Here is a 17,608-nt window from a genome sequence, read left to right as displayed (position 1 = left end):
CCTTTGTAAAACTCGAATATTAGCCTAACCAGAGAGAACATAAACTATACGCTCCATATTCAAGTTCGAGCCCCTCAAAAAAAATTCTTTTTGTCTAGCTATTTAAATTGATTTAATAAGCGCCTTGGCCGACCTTTATTGTCAAGGTTGTGTCTGTCAAAATAAAGACCTACCAAAAGTGTGAATTTGAACACTTGCGATAAAGACTTGCGAACACTTGCAATTCTTTGAGCCACATAAAGGCTCTTATTACCGAAATTTGTTCGATTATTCAGTGATTAAACTCAAAAGTGGTATAAGCTCGGTGCAGGGCCAGGGCCTATCTCCATCTCTGATCCAAAAAAAAGTATGCAGTATCAAAAATAATTGTCGATACGCTGCTCATATCATCAATCTCTCTACTCTGTTCGACTGGTTCCTTTCTTGTCCTTTAATTTGTAGTTAATGAGCAAAAATGAAAAGTTTTTGAAAAGTAAATTATTACATAATTGTTTTCTGTGGATTCTTAAATCTTACTTCATTTGAATTTATGGACAAAGAGAGCCCAAAATTTGGCTATACCTTTTTCATTATGTATGAATTTAAGATAGCAATAGGTATTTACACTTGTTGCACCATCTTTTTCTAAATACATTCAAATGTAGTGGCTACATGAAGTTTTTCCGAACGAAAACAAAGTAGAGTCAATTTGAAAGCATGATATGTTTGTAAGCAGCTAGTCTTTGATGAATTTTTGTGAATATAAAAATTCTAAAGCTCTAAATTGGGCCAATTTGAGAAACTTAAAATTTTGATATTCACGACAACTCAACAAGGATTAGCTGCTTACAAACACTTTTAGGTTTCAAATTAACTCTGCTTTTTTTTCTGAAAGATGACTGTCAGTAGTGACTTGAATCCCAATTAAGTTATCCGGAGTTAGACTAGATGAAGAAAAGTAACCCAATATGCGTGTGTTTGTGTTTGTGTGGGTGGGTAAATAGCATGTTTTAAGCCTTCAATACAGTGCTGATTTAAATTAACTGGATAAAACGAAAAATTTAAACGCGGTGAAAAATTTAAACGCGGTTTTCAGAAATTGTTTAGACTAATAGTGAACGGGACAAAAGTTTCTTAGAATTTTACCAAAATTTTTATGAAAATCCAAACTAAAAACATTAACTGAAAAATGGGTGGTCGTTTTGCCTTTTTACAGTTAGTTAGGATTTATGATGTAACTAATGAAACAATTAAAACCAAAATTAAATTACATGAAGCAGTTTACACAGCCCAATTAATTTCTAGAAGGGTAAAAACTCTTAAAAACTGTAGAAATCTAGGAGAATATACTTTTGCTTGATACTTTTTACTATAAAAACACAAAATCTTTGTTTAAAAAACTTTTGAAAACTTTTTTGCAAAGTTTTTGATCTTTTGTTTTCCTAAGATTTTGCTCGTCTTGGATAGTGTGAGAAACTTCTTGTGATAAAATTATATAAATTAAATAACTAATTAAATAACTAACTTAATTCTCGGTTAACTAAATAAATACTAAGTTGACCGATATTTGGTGTAAATTTTGCTTGCGGCTTTCTCAGAACCAATTGAACCATGGTAGTTGTGTTGCATTTCTAAGCAACATTTGTCTTAATCAATTCTTGTCTAATCTTAACTCTATTTGAGAAGAACGAGTTTGAAGTTTCAAGTTATAACAGTTTTGTCCGGATAAGTTAAATCAGTATTGAATTATTTCAGGAATTTTTGGAACAAGTCTGCTCGTATCAGAGAAAAACCCTGAACGTTTCGACTGCTTTTCGTTTTATTAAGTTAAAATATGTAATAAAATTATCAAAAAGAATTCAAAAAACTTCGAAATTTTTTTTTCGAAAATCATCACCTACACGCTATGATAACTACAAAGTTATATGTTTAGCATGCCTCAATACAATTCGGAACAATTTCTAAGCCGGATCAAATCTTCGTTTACTCGTTATTATCGTGAAACATTTTAAGCGTTGTCTTTTACATGACAATCTTCAAACCCTCATAAGTTTACGAAAACTGATCAAAGATGAAATACTGTTGAGCTCAGGATAACAACACTTTTCGAATGATTTAAAAAAAAACTTTGTCAAAAGTAAAAAGTCGAAATTTGTCTGAAAAAAAAACACGCGGATTACAAATTTTCTGTCGTTTTTTTTCTGTTCTCAAGTTTTGGAGAAAAGACTGCTCTTGTGGCCGGTATGCTTTAATTTGCTGATATTAAACTCTTTATACACTTGAAATACACTTTTTATTCAATTTGTACATTGATTGATTGTTATATCAATTTTTTGCTCAGAATCACTATTTTTTTATATCTACATAGCAAGCCTCAATGAGTCATGTGTACTCAGATTTTTCCACGAATGATTATTTTGATAATATTTACAGCAAAAACAACAATTTCCAGGAATGTCAACACGCTCCAGCCAATCCATAAACCGACATTCCCGCCAAAGTCAGTGATGAGCTGGGTGAGAGTGTACCTGGGTTGCTCTTGAATTATCTCGAAGTTCAGGTTCTGGAAAAACACTTCGACTCTGGCAAAGTTGCTTCTCATTTTCTCAGTTAAGTCTGCGATGGATGCATTCTCATTGGATAAAGTGTCGTCCAGAAATTGTAGAATCCTTGGGGAAGTCGTGTATTTCCTCAGTCGCTGTATCAGGTAGGAGGTGTAATGTATATTGGGCCAATGAGCGCTGGATGCTTCTTTCGAGTAGAAATTGTCGTCACATGCTGGTCCACATGGGCAGACGAAGTCGTTGTTGCGATACGCTTTATTCACCGCTACTTGGCAATCTCGCGCAGCTTTATTCCACGATGAACACAATGGTACACTACCTAAACAGAACATAACAGATGAAAATCAAATAATATCTGCAAAAATGGCCCTTAGTTTTACAAGTAGATCGCAGAATATTTCGCCCAGATTATCTCATCGTAGAAATTACAGTGTAATAAAAATTGAAGCAAAAAAATAGGGGAAAAATATTGCCTTCGATTAAAAACTAATTGTTTTTTGAAACCGTAGCAACAGTCCGCTATCCAGTCACCGATATCCGCTGGCAAATCAAACTTTAGATTAACTAAGCAAACACCGCTATGGCTGGCTAAAACATCAAAGTAGTGGCAGCCCATTAACCTCTCAGGACCTTAGGGCAGGGTCATGAGAGAAAAACGAACAGTCTTGACTTAATCAACCATTTGCTTCAGTACCGCAGATATAAACATCATTTTCAAGCGCAACCATTGATTTTCTGCATACTGGTTTTAGTTAAATTATTAAATCAAATGCCAACTAATGACAGCTAGACCGAAATGTACAACAATTTTTATGTGTTTTAATTTAGTTTATCAGATGGGGGACGGTGGTAGAAGAGCCCACATGTTAAAACAATACCGTAGTAGTTAGTGACACATCCACATCTGCGGTACTTCTCAGCTTCAATGCAGTAGTTCTCACACGCTCTCTGGTCATACCTGGGCCACTGGTTGGTGAAGTCTGTGTCCAGGGCCACGAAGTTAGGCCATACTTTCAGGCACTCCCCATACCTTAACACATTACACCCTAACCATCCGCGAACGTATAAATTTCTTTCACTTTGTCATTTATGATAATCATTGTTGCCTCACAATCTTCTAGGTTGAGTATTTGTAGGAAACAAACTGAGGCTTAACGAACACCTGGTCGAGGTACTCACTTTGTTTTGGCCGTAATTTGGTTTAACCATACCTTCTCATTGAACTCGTGTTCTTTCGACTTTCCCGACAAAAAAAGTGCTCGATTTTGTGCGGCCTGATCCAGATATAAAATTATTCACGCTGTTCAAAAAAAATCAAATTTACAAAAATGTGTTCGATTTGTTTGATCGGAGTAAGATGTAATGTTTTCAGGGGGGCTCAAAAAATTTTTGATTTTAAAAATGCTCTCGATTTTACTCAACTCAACTGCAATGTGAAATTTTTGACCCTGCTCAAACAAATCACGGTTACAAGAAAGAATGCGCTCGATTTTGATTGACCCGACCCAGATATGAACATTTTGACCCTGCTCAAACAAAACCGATTATATGATGTGCAGTCAACATTGTTGGACCCAATCTAGATGCAAAATAATCGACAGTTTTTAAAAAACCTCGGTTAGAAAAAAAGCGTTCGATTCAGTTCGAACACACCCGGATGTAACTTTTTTGACCGTGCTCAAACAAATTTCGATTATAAAAATTGTGCTCTGTTTAGTTCAACTCGATTCAGATGTGAAATGTTTGACCACGTTCAAAAAATTTTCGATTTTAAAAAAGTGCGATTTCACGTTCGAAGAAGTTTCGATTGAAAAAATGAGCTCGATTTTGCCTAACTCGACCAACATGTGAAAATGTTGAGCATGCTCAAACAAATATCAGTTATAGAAAATGCTCTCGATTTGTTTGACCCGATTCAAATGTGAAGTTTTCAAACCGGCTCAAATAAGTTTACCGACCAAATAACCGACCAAAAAAATTTTAAAAAATTGAACATAGTAAAAAATGAATTTTGAAACAAGCAGCTTAATTGAGGCACCTAGGGATTACGGTAGCAAAAAAAAATAATGTAAGATTTTTTAAATCGTTTTTTTCTGATCTTTATACTTTAGCAAGTTAATTTATACAAAGCAATCAATTTCCCTCAAAAGCTGGACAATTTACAGTGCGTGCCTACAAAAAACCACAGGTTGTTTTCTTTTCGATGCTTACCCTGTCTTAGTTAGAAACAGCTCCATGAATAACATAATAAATTGCATAAATGGTGCTTTGACAAACTACTGTACCAATTTATAGCTTCTTGAAACTTACAGCTTTCTGAAAACTTTTGTTGAATTTAGATTTATAGGTATTCAATCTTCAACCAGCTACAGTTACGGGACATACAAATGGGAACTTTTTAATTCCAATCACCAATTAAACATTTTTTTTCTCATTTTGCCGTTTTCTATCCAACTATTTAAATTATAACGTTCAAAATTTTGGAAATGCTACTTGGAAGGACTTAGCCGGGCCAAGTTTTGATAAGTTTTCAACTGAAGTCATAAACAAGCCAGTGTCCCATAACTAATTTTAGCGGTGTTTGTGCTGCGCAATTTCTTCGCAAACAGGAATGTGAATTACTGGGCTCAAATTAGTTCTTTGCAAAGCTGATAAGATAGTTCTGACTTACACCGCCTAAAAACGACAGATAACAGAATTGAAAAAGTTTTTTGGCCCGCCGTTGAAGAAGATCAAATCTGCTATCCTGTAAAATAATAATTATTGGAAGCTTATACTGAAAAACTTGGACAAAATTTGCACACAACATAGCTGCTGATGAGAATTCTGTGCATGGGTTACAGCAGTACTTTTTCCGATTTAATTGCTGGAATAGTTTTCTTGTCGACTTGTTTATAGTCAGCGTGAAACTATTCTTAAATTTCAGCCGTTTTTCGGCGCCGGGTGACGTGTATTTTTCGTGTTAGTTATCTGTCGTTTTAAGACGGCTTAAAGTGCAGTTCAAGCTGATCAGCTTCCTAAACAAGTTATTCAAGCCCAATAAGTCACATTTCTTAAATTGTGTGCAAAGATGTTTCCACAACAATAATTCTTTTAAAACTAGCATTTGTCAAACTTTGAACTTCTTAAATAGTTGCAGAGAAAACGCCAAAAACTTTTCAGAAAAAGGTCCTTTCGTTGAAATAAAAAAATTGTAACTTCTATGTCCCCTGACTATAGCGCTATCACCTTTCTTCCTTATTTTCCTTCCTTTCAACCAAAAAATATGATGATTGACATTTTTTCATGTACGAGCAAACTAGATCGTTTAATATTTGGATTGCAAAACAGTTTTTGAAATGTTTGCTTTATTTTTGAGCGCTCGGACCTAGTGAATAAGTGTTTGTAACATCTTTGTTACCTGTCGGGTGTAGTTTTTACCTCATCTGAAAACAAAAGCAACAATGGAGTCAGTTTATCTCAGCCCAAAGAAACTAAACAAATCAATTCTTTCAGCTCCCCGGTTTTTATTCTGTGAAAATCTACACAATTATGTGCAAAGTTGCTGTTTTCCCAACTTTTGAACATATTCACTGAATATTTGAGCTTGGGTTGATTTTTTATCCTGAAAAACTGAGTTTTTTAACAAGCCAATTTTGATGCATTTTTATGCCATCTGAAAAAATAACAGCGTATTGAGCTCAAAATGAAACAAGACTGCTCGTATCAGGGCGAAGCCCTGAATGTTCCAACTGCCTTTTAAAAATTATGGAGCAGTAATAAAATTTAAAAATTAGAAGTACTAAAAAAAATTCTACTAGAATATTTCTTCTAAAATTTGAATTTTCTTAATGAAAATCATCCCCCAGACGCCATATAAATTTCAAAAGGATAGATTTAGCTCCTTGTAACCAATCAATTATAGCAAAATAAGCTTCTTTCAACCAATTTGGAACAATTTCTAAGCCGGATTAACTCTCCGCTTACGCGTTAATAGCGCAAAATATATGGCGGGTCAATTGACCCAAATTGGCCAAAATGGCAATCTTAAAAACCGCATAACTGCGCGAAAAATAATCACAGGTAAAATATCTTTTCAAATTTGAGCTCTGGGCAACAATACTTTTTGAATGATACAAGAAAATTCCCGCCAAAAGGCTAGTTAAAAAGTCGAAATTCGTCAGAATAAAAAAAACCCACATCGTCGGAACAAAAATAAATCATCTTCGACATCGTTTTTACAAAGTTATGTTCTTTTAGTTTGTGGCAACCATTGCCAAGGTTAAATTGAGGTAATTAGCTAGTGATATCTTTCGGTAATGTAAAATATATCTCCTAATTCATACTAACCATAATGAAATGAGGCGAGCGATTCAGTCGTATTATTGCTACAACAACCAAAATTACGTCCTTCGTTCTTTAGATGACGCTTAATGGTATAAATTAAAGAAAAAAGATGACAAAATCTAGTTTTAAATTTGAGTTTTTTTTCCTTTTTTTTACAAACTTTTTGGATCAACCATACAATCCCCCCTTGTAACCTACCTTAGAATGTAATGTCTCCCCAAGCAGGTATTATTTCTGAAGTTTAACTTTACATAAAATATTCATTTCAAAGAAGCGCACTAAATATACTGCCAGATTTTTTTTTACCGAATAGCTATTTTATCCTGTTGATAGCGTAAAATAGCAATCATACTTTGATATCAATTGAGTTTTTAACTTATTAGATCAATTTAAATTGCCCTTGAAGCCGGTGTTTTCTGAAAAACCGGTGTTTTTTTTCAACCTAAATCGGTTTGGGGTGGGTTGTACGGTTGGTTCAAACTTTTTTTAAAAAAGTTTAGAAACCATTCGGGACGTTGCCTTGATTCGAGAAATCTTGCTGTTCCAATATTCGAAAAAAACGAATGCATGGGCCGAATATTAATGCATGGGCCGGTTTTTTTTGTTCAGATAATTTTCGACTTTCTAAACAAGCAATTTGGACAAACGATTCTTTCATTAAACTTGAAGAGCTTATATATAAAAAAACTTTTGTACGTATTTTCTTATCTCAAAAATATTGGTATATGGAGCTCAAATTGTTTAAAAAAACATCACTTGTGATCCTTTTCAATGAATTTATAGTAATTTTTTGATAAGTTGGCGGAATTGAGAGAAGTAGCGCCGATATTTTGCTGACAACACGTGTGGCGGCAGAATAATGTGTTCTAAATAGAATAGAGGCAAATCATTTGGTCGTCTTAGGGGGCGGACGCTAAATTCATCCTTTGCAGTTCATATTAGTGTGTCTATTACTCTATTATCTTGACAATTTTCAATCAAAAAACATTTAAAAGGCCTTCGGAACATTCAGGGCGTCGCCCTGATATACTAGCAGTCTTTTTGTTCCAACTTTCGATACGAAAGTAACGGAATATTTGTGCTCGGGGTGGGTTTTTTTTTTCTTCAGACAAATTTCGACTTTTTAACTACCCATTTTTGACGGAAGTTTTTTATATCATTCAAAAGGTATTGTTGTCCTGAGCTTAAATTTGAAAAGATATTTCACCAGTGATCATTTTTCGTAAAGTTATGGGGGTTTAAAGATAGGCATTTTGGTCAATTTGGCACAATTAACGCGCGATATATTTCGCGCTATTAACGCGTAAGCGGAGATTTAATCCGTTCTAGAAATCGTTCCATATTGGTTGAAATAAGCTTATTCGTCATAATTGATTGTTACTAGCAGCAAAACCTATTCTTTTGTACTTTATCTGGCGCGTGGGGGGATGATTTTCATAGAAAACTTCAAATTTCAGAAAAAAAAATTTAATTTTGTTTTATTACATTCATTATTTTGTGTTATTACTGCTCCATAAACCATAAAAGGCTGTCTGAACATTCAAGGCTTCGCCCTGATATGAGCAGTCTTGTTGATCTTTGTTATCGATTTGTATACATCTTTGCAACCTATAAAAAATTTGAGCAATTCCAGTTACTTATCAATTGACGACCAGCCCTGAAACTTTTCCTGGAGTTGAAGTTGGTCAGATCTCGTGAAGTTAATGGATTGGTCATAAAGATTCTTTTTGTTAACATACGTGGTCATAAGGATGAATTAGCTCAAAAACTTTTTATCAATACCATATCATGATATACAGAGAGCTTGTTCAAAATCATTGTTCAAGTATAATTTCTAGCTGTTTTTTTTTCGCTTACATTTTCCACCGTTCGTTTACGTGGGTCGAAATTGTGATTGAATGATTCAGAGGAAAAAGAAAGAAAATTTTTCTGACTGATGGAAAGTCTGTATTGTCTGAGAAGCATAAACCACCAAAAACATATGCTCTAAAGGAGGACCATTTGCAACAAGTCGAGCAAAAATTCGAAATTTTGGTTTTCCAGACATGTCTAGATCAACAAAGTGTAACCACCCGAAAAAAACTTGCCGAGCTGTCTTGTATTTGAGGCTAGAACTTACATGCTTTAGTAACCTGAGCGTAAGATTGATTCGTCATTAAGCTAAGTAGCAGAGTAAACAATTGGTTAAGTTCCAATATAACAGAGACTAAGCAGGATTTTAAAACGGTACCGATTTTGCAAACCACCCCCCCCCCCCCCAATAGAAACTACCGGGCTAGCTTTATGAAACTAATAGGACGGATACTAGAGATAATTTGACCCTGGCATGCAAAAATCCAGACCCTTCGGACCCCCCGACCCCAAGTGATGACGATCCCCGGAAGTGTAAATGACCCTCTCATAAGTCGGAAACTAGCGGCGGAGAAATCAAGGATGAATTAGTGGTGAAGACGAAACAACCTCCATAAAGTTGAGAGTAAACAACAGCAGAGCCTTGACTCTTTTCATCATGGTGCATACTAAATCTCCACCCGGGCAGATATTGTATGAGCATGCACTGTCTCAGTAGCGTGCAGATCGGCGGCGGGAGCTACTCACACAGTGCATACTCATACACTATCTGGTTGCCAAATTCTGGATGTCATTTTTTCCCCAATTTTCCCCCTTTTGGTATAATTTTACGAGATCCATTTTTGGCTGACCAACATCCAAAAATTGTCTAGATGCGCTTTGGGCGCCAATATACCAACTTTGAGGGGGGGGGGGGGGGGTGCGAGCGCCGAAAAAACGCATTTTTTTGGTCAAATGTTTTTTAAAAGTGCTCAAAACGTCGTTTTTATCTTGTTTTTTTTTGGAGCAGAAACCTTTTTACAAAATAGGGTCCCTATTTTCGAAGAGCTCGGAAAAACAAATTGGTCGACCTAAAAAAAGGTCGATAAATTTTCCAAGTATAAATGCACAGCACTGTATAATTGAAGTAATTCGGAAACATGTTATATTTAACGCGATATTTTAATCAAATCTTTGTATGAACTAACTTGCCCCCTTTGCGGGTAATGACTTTCTGTTTGACGGATATCACTGTGGCAGCACCTGCAGGCGTCACCCATGAGTCAGAGTCAGGCATGGGGGGAATGTAGGGGGCATTTACCAACACCTGGACAAAGTCTGACAGATAACATGGATAATTTCAAGGTAAAATAGAATGGTCATTGCTGCAATCGACTACTGGAACAGTTTCGGACAGTCATGAGAATAGCACTTACATGAACGCCTGAGCTCTGGCTTAAAACGCCAATATACTCGTCTTTGTCCAAGAACAGTGTCAGCTTCAAGCCGAATTTCTTGCCAGTTTTTGATGTGTTTCTCAGCGTCGAATAAAGTCCGCTTTCAAATGAACTGTTGAATACAGAGTTGAACGCATAGCAGTTTCCGTACTCCGGATTTTGGAACTGCTGGAAGTTTTCACCATTGCAGACCCGGCCATCAAAAGTACACTGGGCGATAAAATCATTTGCTTGAGTTCCGAAGAAGCGAACTTCTTCATTCGAAAATAGAGCAAATGGTCGAAGGTCGGAATAATCCAGAGCTTCTGAGAGCTCGTAGGCTTTGGGCCAGTTGTACTCAGAGAGATCATCATTGTCAAAGTTAGCATAAGGGTCAAAGGAATCGTACCAGGAATTGTAGTTATCCCAGAAATTAGAGTCGTAAGTAGTTGAACCGTAATAATTGCCGCCAGTTTCACTACCCCAAGTGTAGGTAGAGCCGCCACCGTACGGGTAGCTATATCCGTAGCTACCGGAACGACGCTCGCGTCCTAGCTCTTTCTCATCGTCCTGCACTGGATATAGTGGTAGATTGAAAACAACCCCCTCTGCTGGGGGATTGTTAGATTCCGAGTCTGAGGGAGGTCACGTCTAGCTCGAGCTGAGGGAGTAACCGATTTGTAGCTTATCTTAAACCCAATATCCTGCACGGAATTATCCGTATGGAAAAGGACCAGCATGTATTGACCCGTTGACTGAATTGGATTGGGGGGCGCCGTATAACCACAGAGTTTGCTTCGCGAACTGAAGAAGAAGGCTGGTGATGACTCAGTGGCTCCGTTTCGAATCTGCAAATAGTCGTATGAGCAGTAGCCGTCGTTGCTCGCCTCTACACCAAAGTTGTTATCGAACGTCAACTCCACGATCTCCGATGCACCTGAGTACAAACCAGCATGAAGCGAAGTTTGAGTACAATTGAAGCATGTCTTGACTGGCGGAAAACTTTAAAAAACATTGCTGGCATATTCTAAAAATCTTGAATCAGAGCAGTAGAAAGTTGATAAGGGACAAGATATAGAGCTACCACCGTCTCTCAATCCTGTTTGACAAAATTTCCCCAAAGGTTCTCACCATGGACACTTCTTTTTTTTACGACAATATCTCTGGTCAGCCAACTCAAAAAAAGGCACAATTTTTAGAAAAGGGACGCGCACCCTTACTGGAACCAGATCCAAACTAGATTTTATTATTGGTTTTTATTTAGATGTTTTATCCCTATAAAATATTGGATACTAAACAATCATACTCCATCAAACTAACAACCCACTTATTTGTAAGTGCTCAAACTACTTTTATTTCAGCACCAGAGAGATTTGAATTTAACTTAGAACTTAGTTGCCTTTCCAAGTGACCGACTCGTAACAAAACCAGTATACTCTAGATCTATTGAGATTAAGAGATATAAGAGTAAGATTAAGATCGGTATTAGACTAAGAAGTTGCACGAATCTATCCGGCCGAAGATAAGATGGCGTGACGAGCAGACGGTGTACCATATCTGAAATTACTATATGAGTTCTGAACATCTGAAATAACTCATTAGTTTATAAAGAAGATTGAATACGAACGTTCTTTCAAAATCCGACTGCGCCGCAGATTTTTAGTGAATTTTAGGTCTTTTTATGATTTTAAAAGTATTATAAGCAAGGGCGGACATAGGGAATAAAGCGGGGGAGGGGGGGGGGGGGTAAGAAACGTTCTTTGCAGAAGTTTGACACCCCAACCATTTAATGGGTCCTCCAACCAAGTCAAATTTTTAAGAGGCGTCTTGAATTTTTTTGACAAGTTTTCGAAAAACTGCCCAGAAATGCTAGCTAATTTTCTCAGTTTTTGAAAAATTGTTCTCTTGCAAAAATCTTAGATTAGCTCTACTCATTAGATGCACTTTCGTGGTTTCAGAATAATCTTCCGCTTTAAAATCTTGTAGGTGGTCTTGAATGTTATTTAAATTTACTTTGTGCGGTAATGATCCAAATACAGTGGCTGCCGGCTGGGTAACTCCCACCACTCAAGTAGTTCTGAGAAGCGAAAGTCTGGTCTGACCCGGTGGCCGTCAAGTCCCCACCACAAGTGTCGTACTGGGTGCAATTTAGCTGCTCCGACTCGTCGAACCCATCGGCACAATCTGTGTTGTTATCGCATGGGACTCCACAGGTGGGATCTGATCCGCACTTAACGAGACCTATGTTGCAGTAGCCATCGGGGTTGAACTGCTCGTAGGTGGCAGTTGGCGAGTAAGTGGCACAGTCATAAGGACCTCGAACAGATAAGAATAAACGCGTTGTCAGCCTTTATTTCACCAATCAAAAGATAGATATATGATTGCTTTAAATCAATTGCTTCTATGAAAAAATATGTTGATAACTTATTGATAAATGAGTTTGCTATGGTGGAAAAAGTCTTATTTCACTGAAATCTGAACTTTTTATGGTAATCTATTATGATGATAACAAACACTAATAAACGTTTTCCAAAAAATATTGGCCAAAAACATGTGAGTTGGTTTCTAACAAATTTCGAAAGCTAAATGCACTTAAAATGGCTACATGTTGAATGGTTTTTTTTGAACTATACTAGCAGGACTCTTTTTAGCAACCGCTGTGTGGAAAAAAGATGTACACAATTTCTACCATTAGGTGTAGTTAGTTTTAATTCCCTGTTTTACAAATCACATCCAAATAAAATGTAGGGCTGAACGATTTGCAAAACTCAGCAATGTTGCATTCTAGGAGCTTCAACATATTCCTTTTCTCGAGTTAAACCTTTTTCATTAAAAAATTACAAACTTCGTTTCACTTGTAATCGATCCCAAGCCATGGCAAGGATAATGTGTGAGAACGAGCTCTCACTTGACCTCTAGCTTCAGGTGTACCACAACCTGACCAAATTTGGATGCAATAGTGGTACCACAAAAACGGCCTTGAGTCGCAAAAAAGAGCTTCGCTCAACAAAATAACACAGACTATCCTTGACAGGACTGTTAAAGGCCTACTGATAGATCCACTGCGATTCGCAGGAACTTGAAAACAGTTCCTACATTACATTTGGGCAGTTTTGGGTTTCAAAACTGCTGTTTTTTCGCTGATAAACATTCCAAATATGGGCACCGAGAACTGATAGACCATAAAAGAGCTCGTAAAAAATATATTAAGAATCATAACAGAAAAGGCATTCAGACTTCAAAAAACTCTATCTTATATAAAAACAAAAAGACCATAAAAGAGCTCGTAAAATATATCCTATTATCCATAACAGGAGAAGTATTCAGACTCAAAAAACTCTGATTTATGACAAAACAAATAGATGACAGTTTTATGACAGAACAAATAGACCATAAAAAACTCGTCAAATGGGTAATACAAATCATAACAGAAGAGGTATTCAGACTTCAAAAGAGGATTTAAACCTTCCAAATATGGGCACCGAGAACTGATAGACCATAAAAAAGCTCGTAAAAATATAATAAAATTCATAAAAGAAGAAGCATTCAGACTTCAAAAAACTCTGTCTTATGTAAGAACAAATAGAACATAAAAGAGCTCGTAAAATATATCCTATTATCCATAACAGGAGAAGTATTCAGACTCAAAAAACGCTGTTTTATGACAGAACAAATAGATGACAGTTTTATGACAGAACAAATAGACCATAAAGAACTCGTCAAATGTGCAATACAAATCATAACAGAAGAGGTATTCAGACTTCAAAAGATGATTTAAACCTTCCAAATATGGGCACCGAGAACTGATAGACCATAAAAGAGCTCGTAAAAAATATATTAAGAATCATAACAGAAAAGGCATTCAGACTTCAAAAAACTCTGTCTTATGTAAGAACAAATAGAACAAAAAAGAGCTCGTAAACTATATCATATAAATCATAACAGAAGAGGTATTCAGACTTAGAAAAACTCAAATAAGAGTGGTAAAAGTTTTCAATAACCTCAAACCCCCTTTGAAGTATATTTTTGTAAACATCTCAAATGAATGATTCCTAAAATTTCTTAGTCACTTCGTGTCGCCCACTTTTCGCTAATTGAAATAAAATGAATTTCAAAAAAAAATCAGGAAATGATTAGAGGTGTACCAGAGAATGATAATTTTTTGACTTAGCTGCAAAAATGTGCAAAAAATTTGTGATATAAAAAAGTCAAACATTGTCTAGGGTAGACGGACCTCAGTCTTACTTTAACCAATAGGGGCCATTACAGAAAATATACAAATATCAGCTTGTTACTAGTGAAGTAGGGATGGGGGATGGGGTGAGTTTGATTGGAACTATCGGTCCTAAACTTGAACAAGGATAGCCGACTTTTCAAATTAGTGTAGTTTCTTCGGTGAGGTGTGATAAAAAGGATCTGAACTAAAAAGTAGACCTTAGGCATATTCGACTGTCATAGTTAACTGCGCAAATTGGAAAACAGTTTTTTAGAAAAATGACTTGAAAAACAAGAAAAAATTCAAAAAGTTTTTCATTTTTATTGCTGTTTTTTTTTAAATCTTTGTGGCTTTTAATTCCAAAAAAGCGCAAAAATCCTCAAAATTAAACTAATTTTACTCGGGTAAAGCAAAATTTGTACGGCCTAAATTAGGCTATTATAAGCAATTAAGCCATTAAAATAAGCTATTGTAAGCCTGCTCTCTCGCTTTATTCGCTCGCATTAAGATAAAAAATCAAAAATTTCAAACGGTTTTTCTCAACACGGGTAATTTTTTTATAATTTTTTAATTTCGTTTGGATCACAACTGAAAAGACTTTAGGACGATAAATCACTCAATTCTCTCCGATGATCATTTGTGGTAGCTGATTTTGCGGGGAAATAAAAAAAGAAAAAAGAAAAAACTAAAACAAACCAGAATACAAAGTTCTTCCCCACTTTTTAAATATTTGAAACAACAAAAAATAAAAAAAAGAGTGGCATAGATTTGAGAGCTTTACTTGCAGTGGTGTTGCCTTCATCCCATCCGTCGCTACAGTCTGTGTAATCATCACATATCCACTCAGTGGGGATACATACCTGAAAATGGAGCTCGAAAAGATTAAAGAGTAGTTTTTGTTGTGAATTTAGATACAAGGAAAACAATATCCACAATGAACCACAAGCGACTTCTTTGGCTAATCGCGGAGAACGCTGTTGTGTCCCTAGTAAGATATAAATGATTTTTAGGCTGTTTTTTGGAATTGGTAGTGCTGCTTCCAGCACAAATCATGAGCGGCGTCGAACATCTAACCACTTTACCACCGCTCCCCTAAACCAGGACGGAAGTTCGAGAGCATGACTCTAATTACTCGAAACTTCCAAAAAAAGTGACGTATAATTTTTGCATGCGAATTTTTGTTTATCGTTTTCAAACCAATACTAATTCTTTTACCTAAAAAGGAAATTAGATCTTTCGAGGTGGGCAGGTAGTTACCGCTTTAATTCGAGAGCGCCAAATTTCAAAGAAAATTAGGTTAGATAAAGTTTTGGTTGCGAACCATTTTTCTCAAAGTAAGATGAGGGTTAGTGTATACATGTTACAAGTTATAAGTTTACAAGCAATAGCAACAGTTTAGGTAAGGAAACATCTTTAAAAATATGTATAACTTTTATAAAATAAAACTGCCTATTGCTTCAAACCATATTTCTCCATGAAATAGTTCTTCATAGAATCTTATCAAAATTTTTTAAAATGATCTGCCTAACACTTTTTGTCAATTTAAAAAATCCAATTGAAAAATCCATTGTTACATTTTTGTTTCCAATTTTCTCTTGTAAGAAAATTGTGTTGGATAATCAAATAAAATTGAACATAATCTGTATATAATATGTATGAATTGAAAATATCACAAAAAAGTGGAAAATATTGATTTAAATCAATTAAAGATTTTTTTTTTTGCTAGAAAAATTAATTTGTAATTGAAATCAAAAAATGACTAAACGTCGACATAAATCGATTCAGATTCGATTGAAATTGATTTTTTAAGCAACATTTTGTATGAAACTTAATTGATTTTGAATTGCTCTAAAAATTGATTTTTTATAGTTTTTTGTTTATTTTATTTGTATAAAATAGATTGCAACTAATTGATATAGGTGCGCGATAGCATTGATCAATTTGATGACTAACGGAGTCAGGACATTGCACCTGTCCCTCAGTACAGGATACACTAAAACTCGTTCCCATATCAGCCGCAGCAGTGGAGTACATGGTGCTCGTCACAAAAGCGTCCAGATTCCCAAGTCCCTGGTACTTTGTGATCTTGGAAATGATACTCTTCCGAACGGGGTTCGTGTTGCAAACAACCACACTCGGAAAAGTTGCCTCAGTTTTCCTCATGATCGAAATTTGGGTGTCGACTTCGAACTCGAGGTAACTTGTGACAAGAGTTGACATTTGAAAAATGAAAACTGTAGTCAAACCGACGTAGGCCAGCACCCAGAATAGAACCCAAAACACATTCTGGGATCCAATAACCTCTGGAATGAGGGCATCTCCTGAATTGCCGAGAGCAGTTTTGAAATGAGTCCATCTGGACTCCTTGGAGTCGGCTACTTTAGCCAATTTCTGTGGCAAAACTCCAAGGGCATCATGGGACGAGCTGACCTCGGTTCTCGTGAAGTTGTCGAACTTTGTTTCGGTAACAAACCATAATCAGTTGGTTGTCCCGGTTCAACGGACGAGCTGACCTCGGTTCTCGTGAAGTTGTCGAACTTTGTTTCGGTAACGAACCCATAATCAGTTGGTTGTCCCGGTTCAACACTTTCCGCCATGCGTGAGAAACATCAAAAGTTTACACAAGAAGACAAAAACTACTTGATAAACTTGGTCCAGTAATCAAAATATTAGTAATAAAAGAAAAGATATACTCAAAGCCAATTGAGATCGATAAATACACGTCAGTTTATAACTGAGACTACTGAAGTAATATCTCAGAGTGACGCTATTCCAATCGCAAAAGAATTTTTCTAATGACTAAACATCACATGCGGGTGTGAATGACACTGGTATACAACACCAGTAATTATTGTCGCGAAGGTATATTGATCAAAGTAGCCAGACAGAATGACCATTTTTGGCAAGCAATTTTAATATAAATCTTCCATATAAAGCTTCAATTTTGAATACGAATTTTTATATGAATCTTCTAGCCCCTTTATGTTTGTTTTGTCAAATTAAATTGGAAGCAAGAGTGCTTGTAAATCAGGGCGAAGCCCCGAATTTTCCGACTGCACGTCAAATTCAATTATTTATTTTGGTTGAAAAGTTGGAGGAAGGAAAAGAAATATTATTTGCTAACACTCTAACATTAACTGCATAGGGATGTATTATAGCCTGTCCTAATAATCAGACCAAATTATTTTCCTCTGAGTTTGAAAGGTTTTCGAAATTTTGAGTAAAAATTTTGAAGCCCCTGAAAAAATGGGGTCCTG

The 17,608-nt window shown here is 35.9% G+C and overlaps 1 protein-coding gene across 1 annotated transcript; it reads right to left on the bottom strand.

The window, feature by feature from the left end:
* Positions 1–2,222: 2,222 nt before the first annotated feature.
* LOC134851906 (uncharacterized) lies at positions 2,223–16,948 on the bottom strand. Its single transcript, XM_063868180.1, has 9 exons — positions 16,865–16,948; positions 16,305–16,742; positions 15,133–15,211; positions 12,173–12,451; positions 10,884–11,072; positions 10,136–10,710; positions 9,908–10,026; positions 3,422–3,573; positions 2,223–2,862 (listed from the first exon to the last, which is right to left on the bottom strand). Exons 1-9 carry the CDS (start codon positions 16,946–16,948, stop codon positions 2,372–2,374), a joined length of 2,406 nt encoding a protein of 801 aa, XP_063724250.1. The 3' UTR covers positions 2,223–2,371.
* Between the last annotated feature and the right edge of the window lie 660 nt (positions 16,949–17,608).

This window comes from Symsagittifera roscoffensis, chromosome 7 (assembly GCF_963678635.1).
Source record: "Symsagittifera roscoffensis chromosome 7, txSymRosc1.1, whole genome shotgun sequence".
Classification (NCBI taxonomy): domain Eukaryota; kingdom Metazoa; phylum Xenacoelomorpha; order Acoela; family Convolutidae; genus Symsagittifera; species Symsagittifera roscoffensis.
This window is presented reverse-complemented; position numbering and strand designations above follow the sequence as displayed.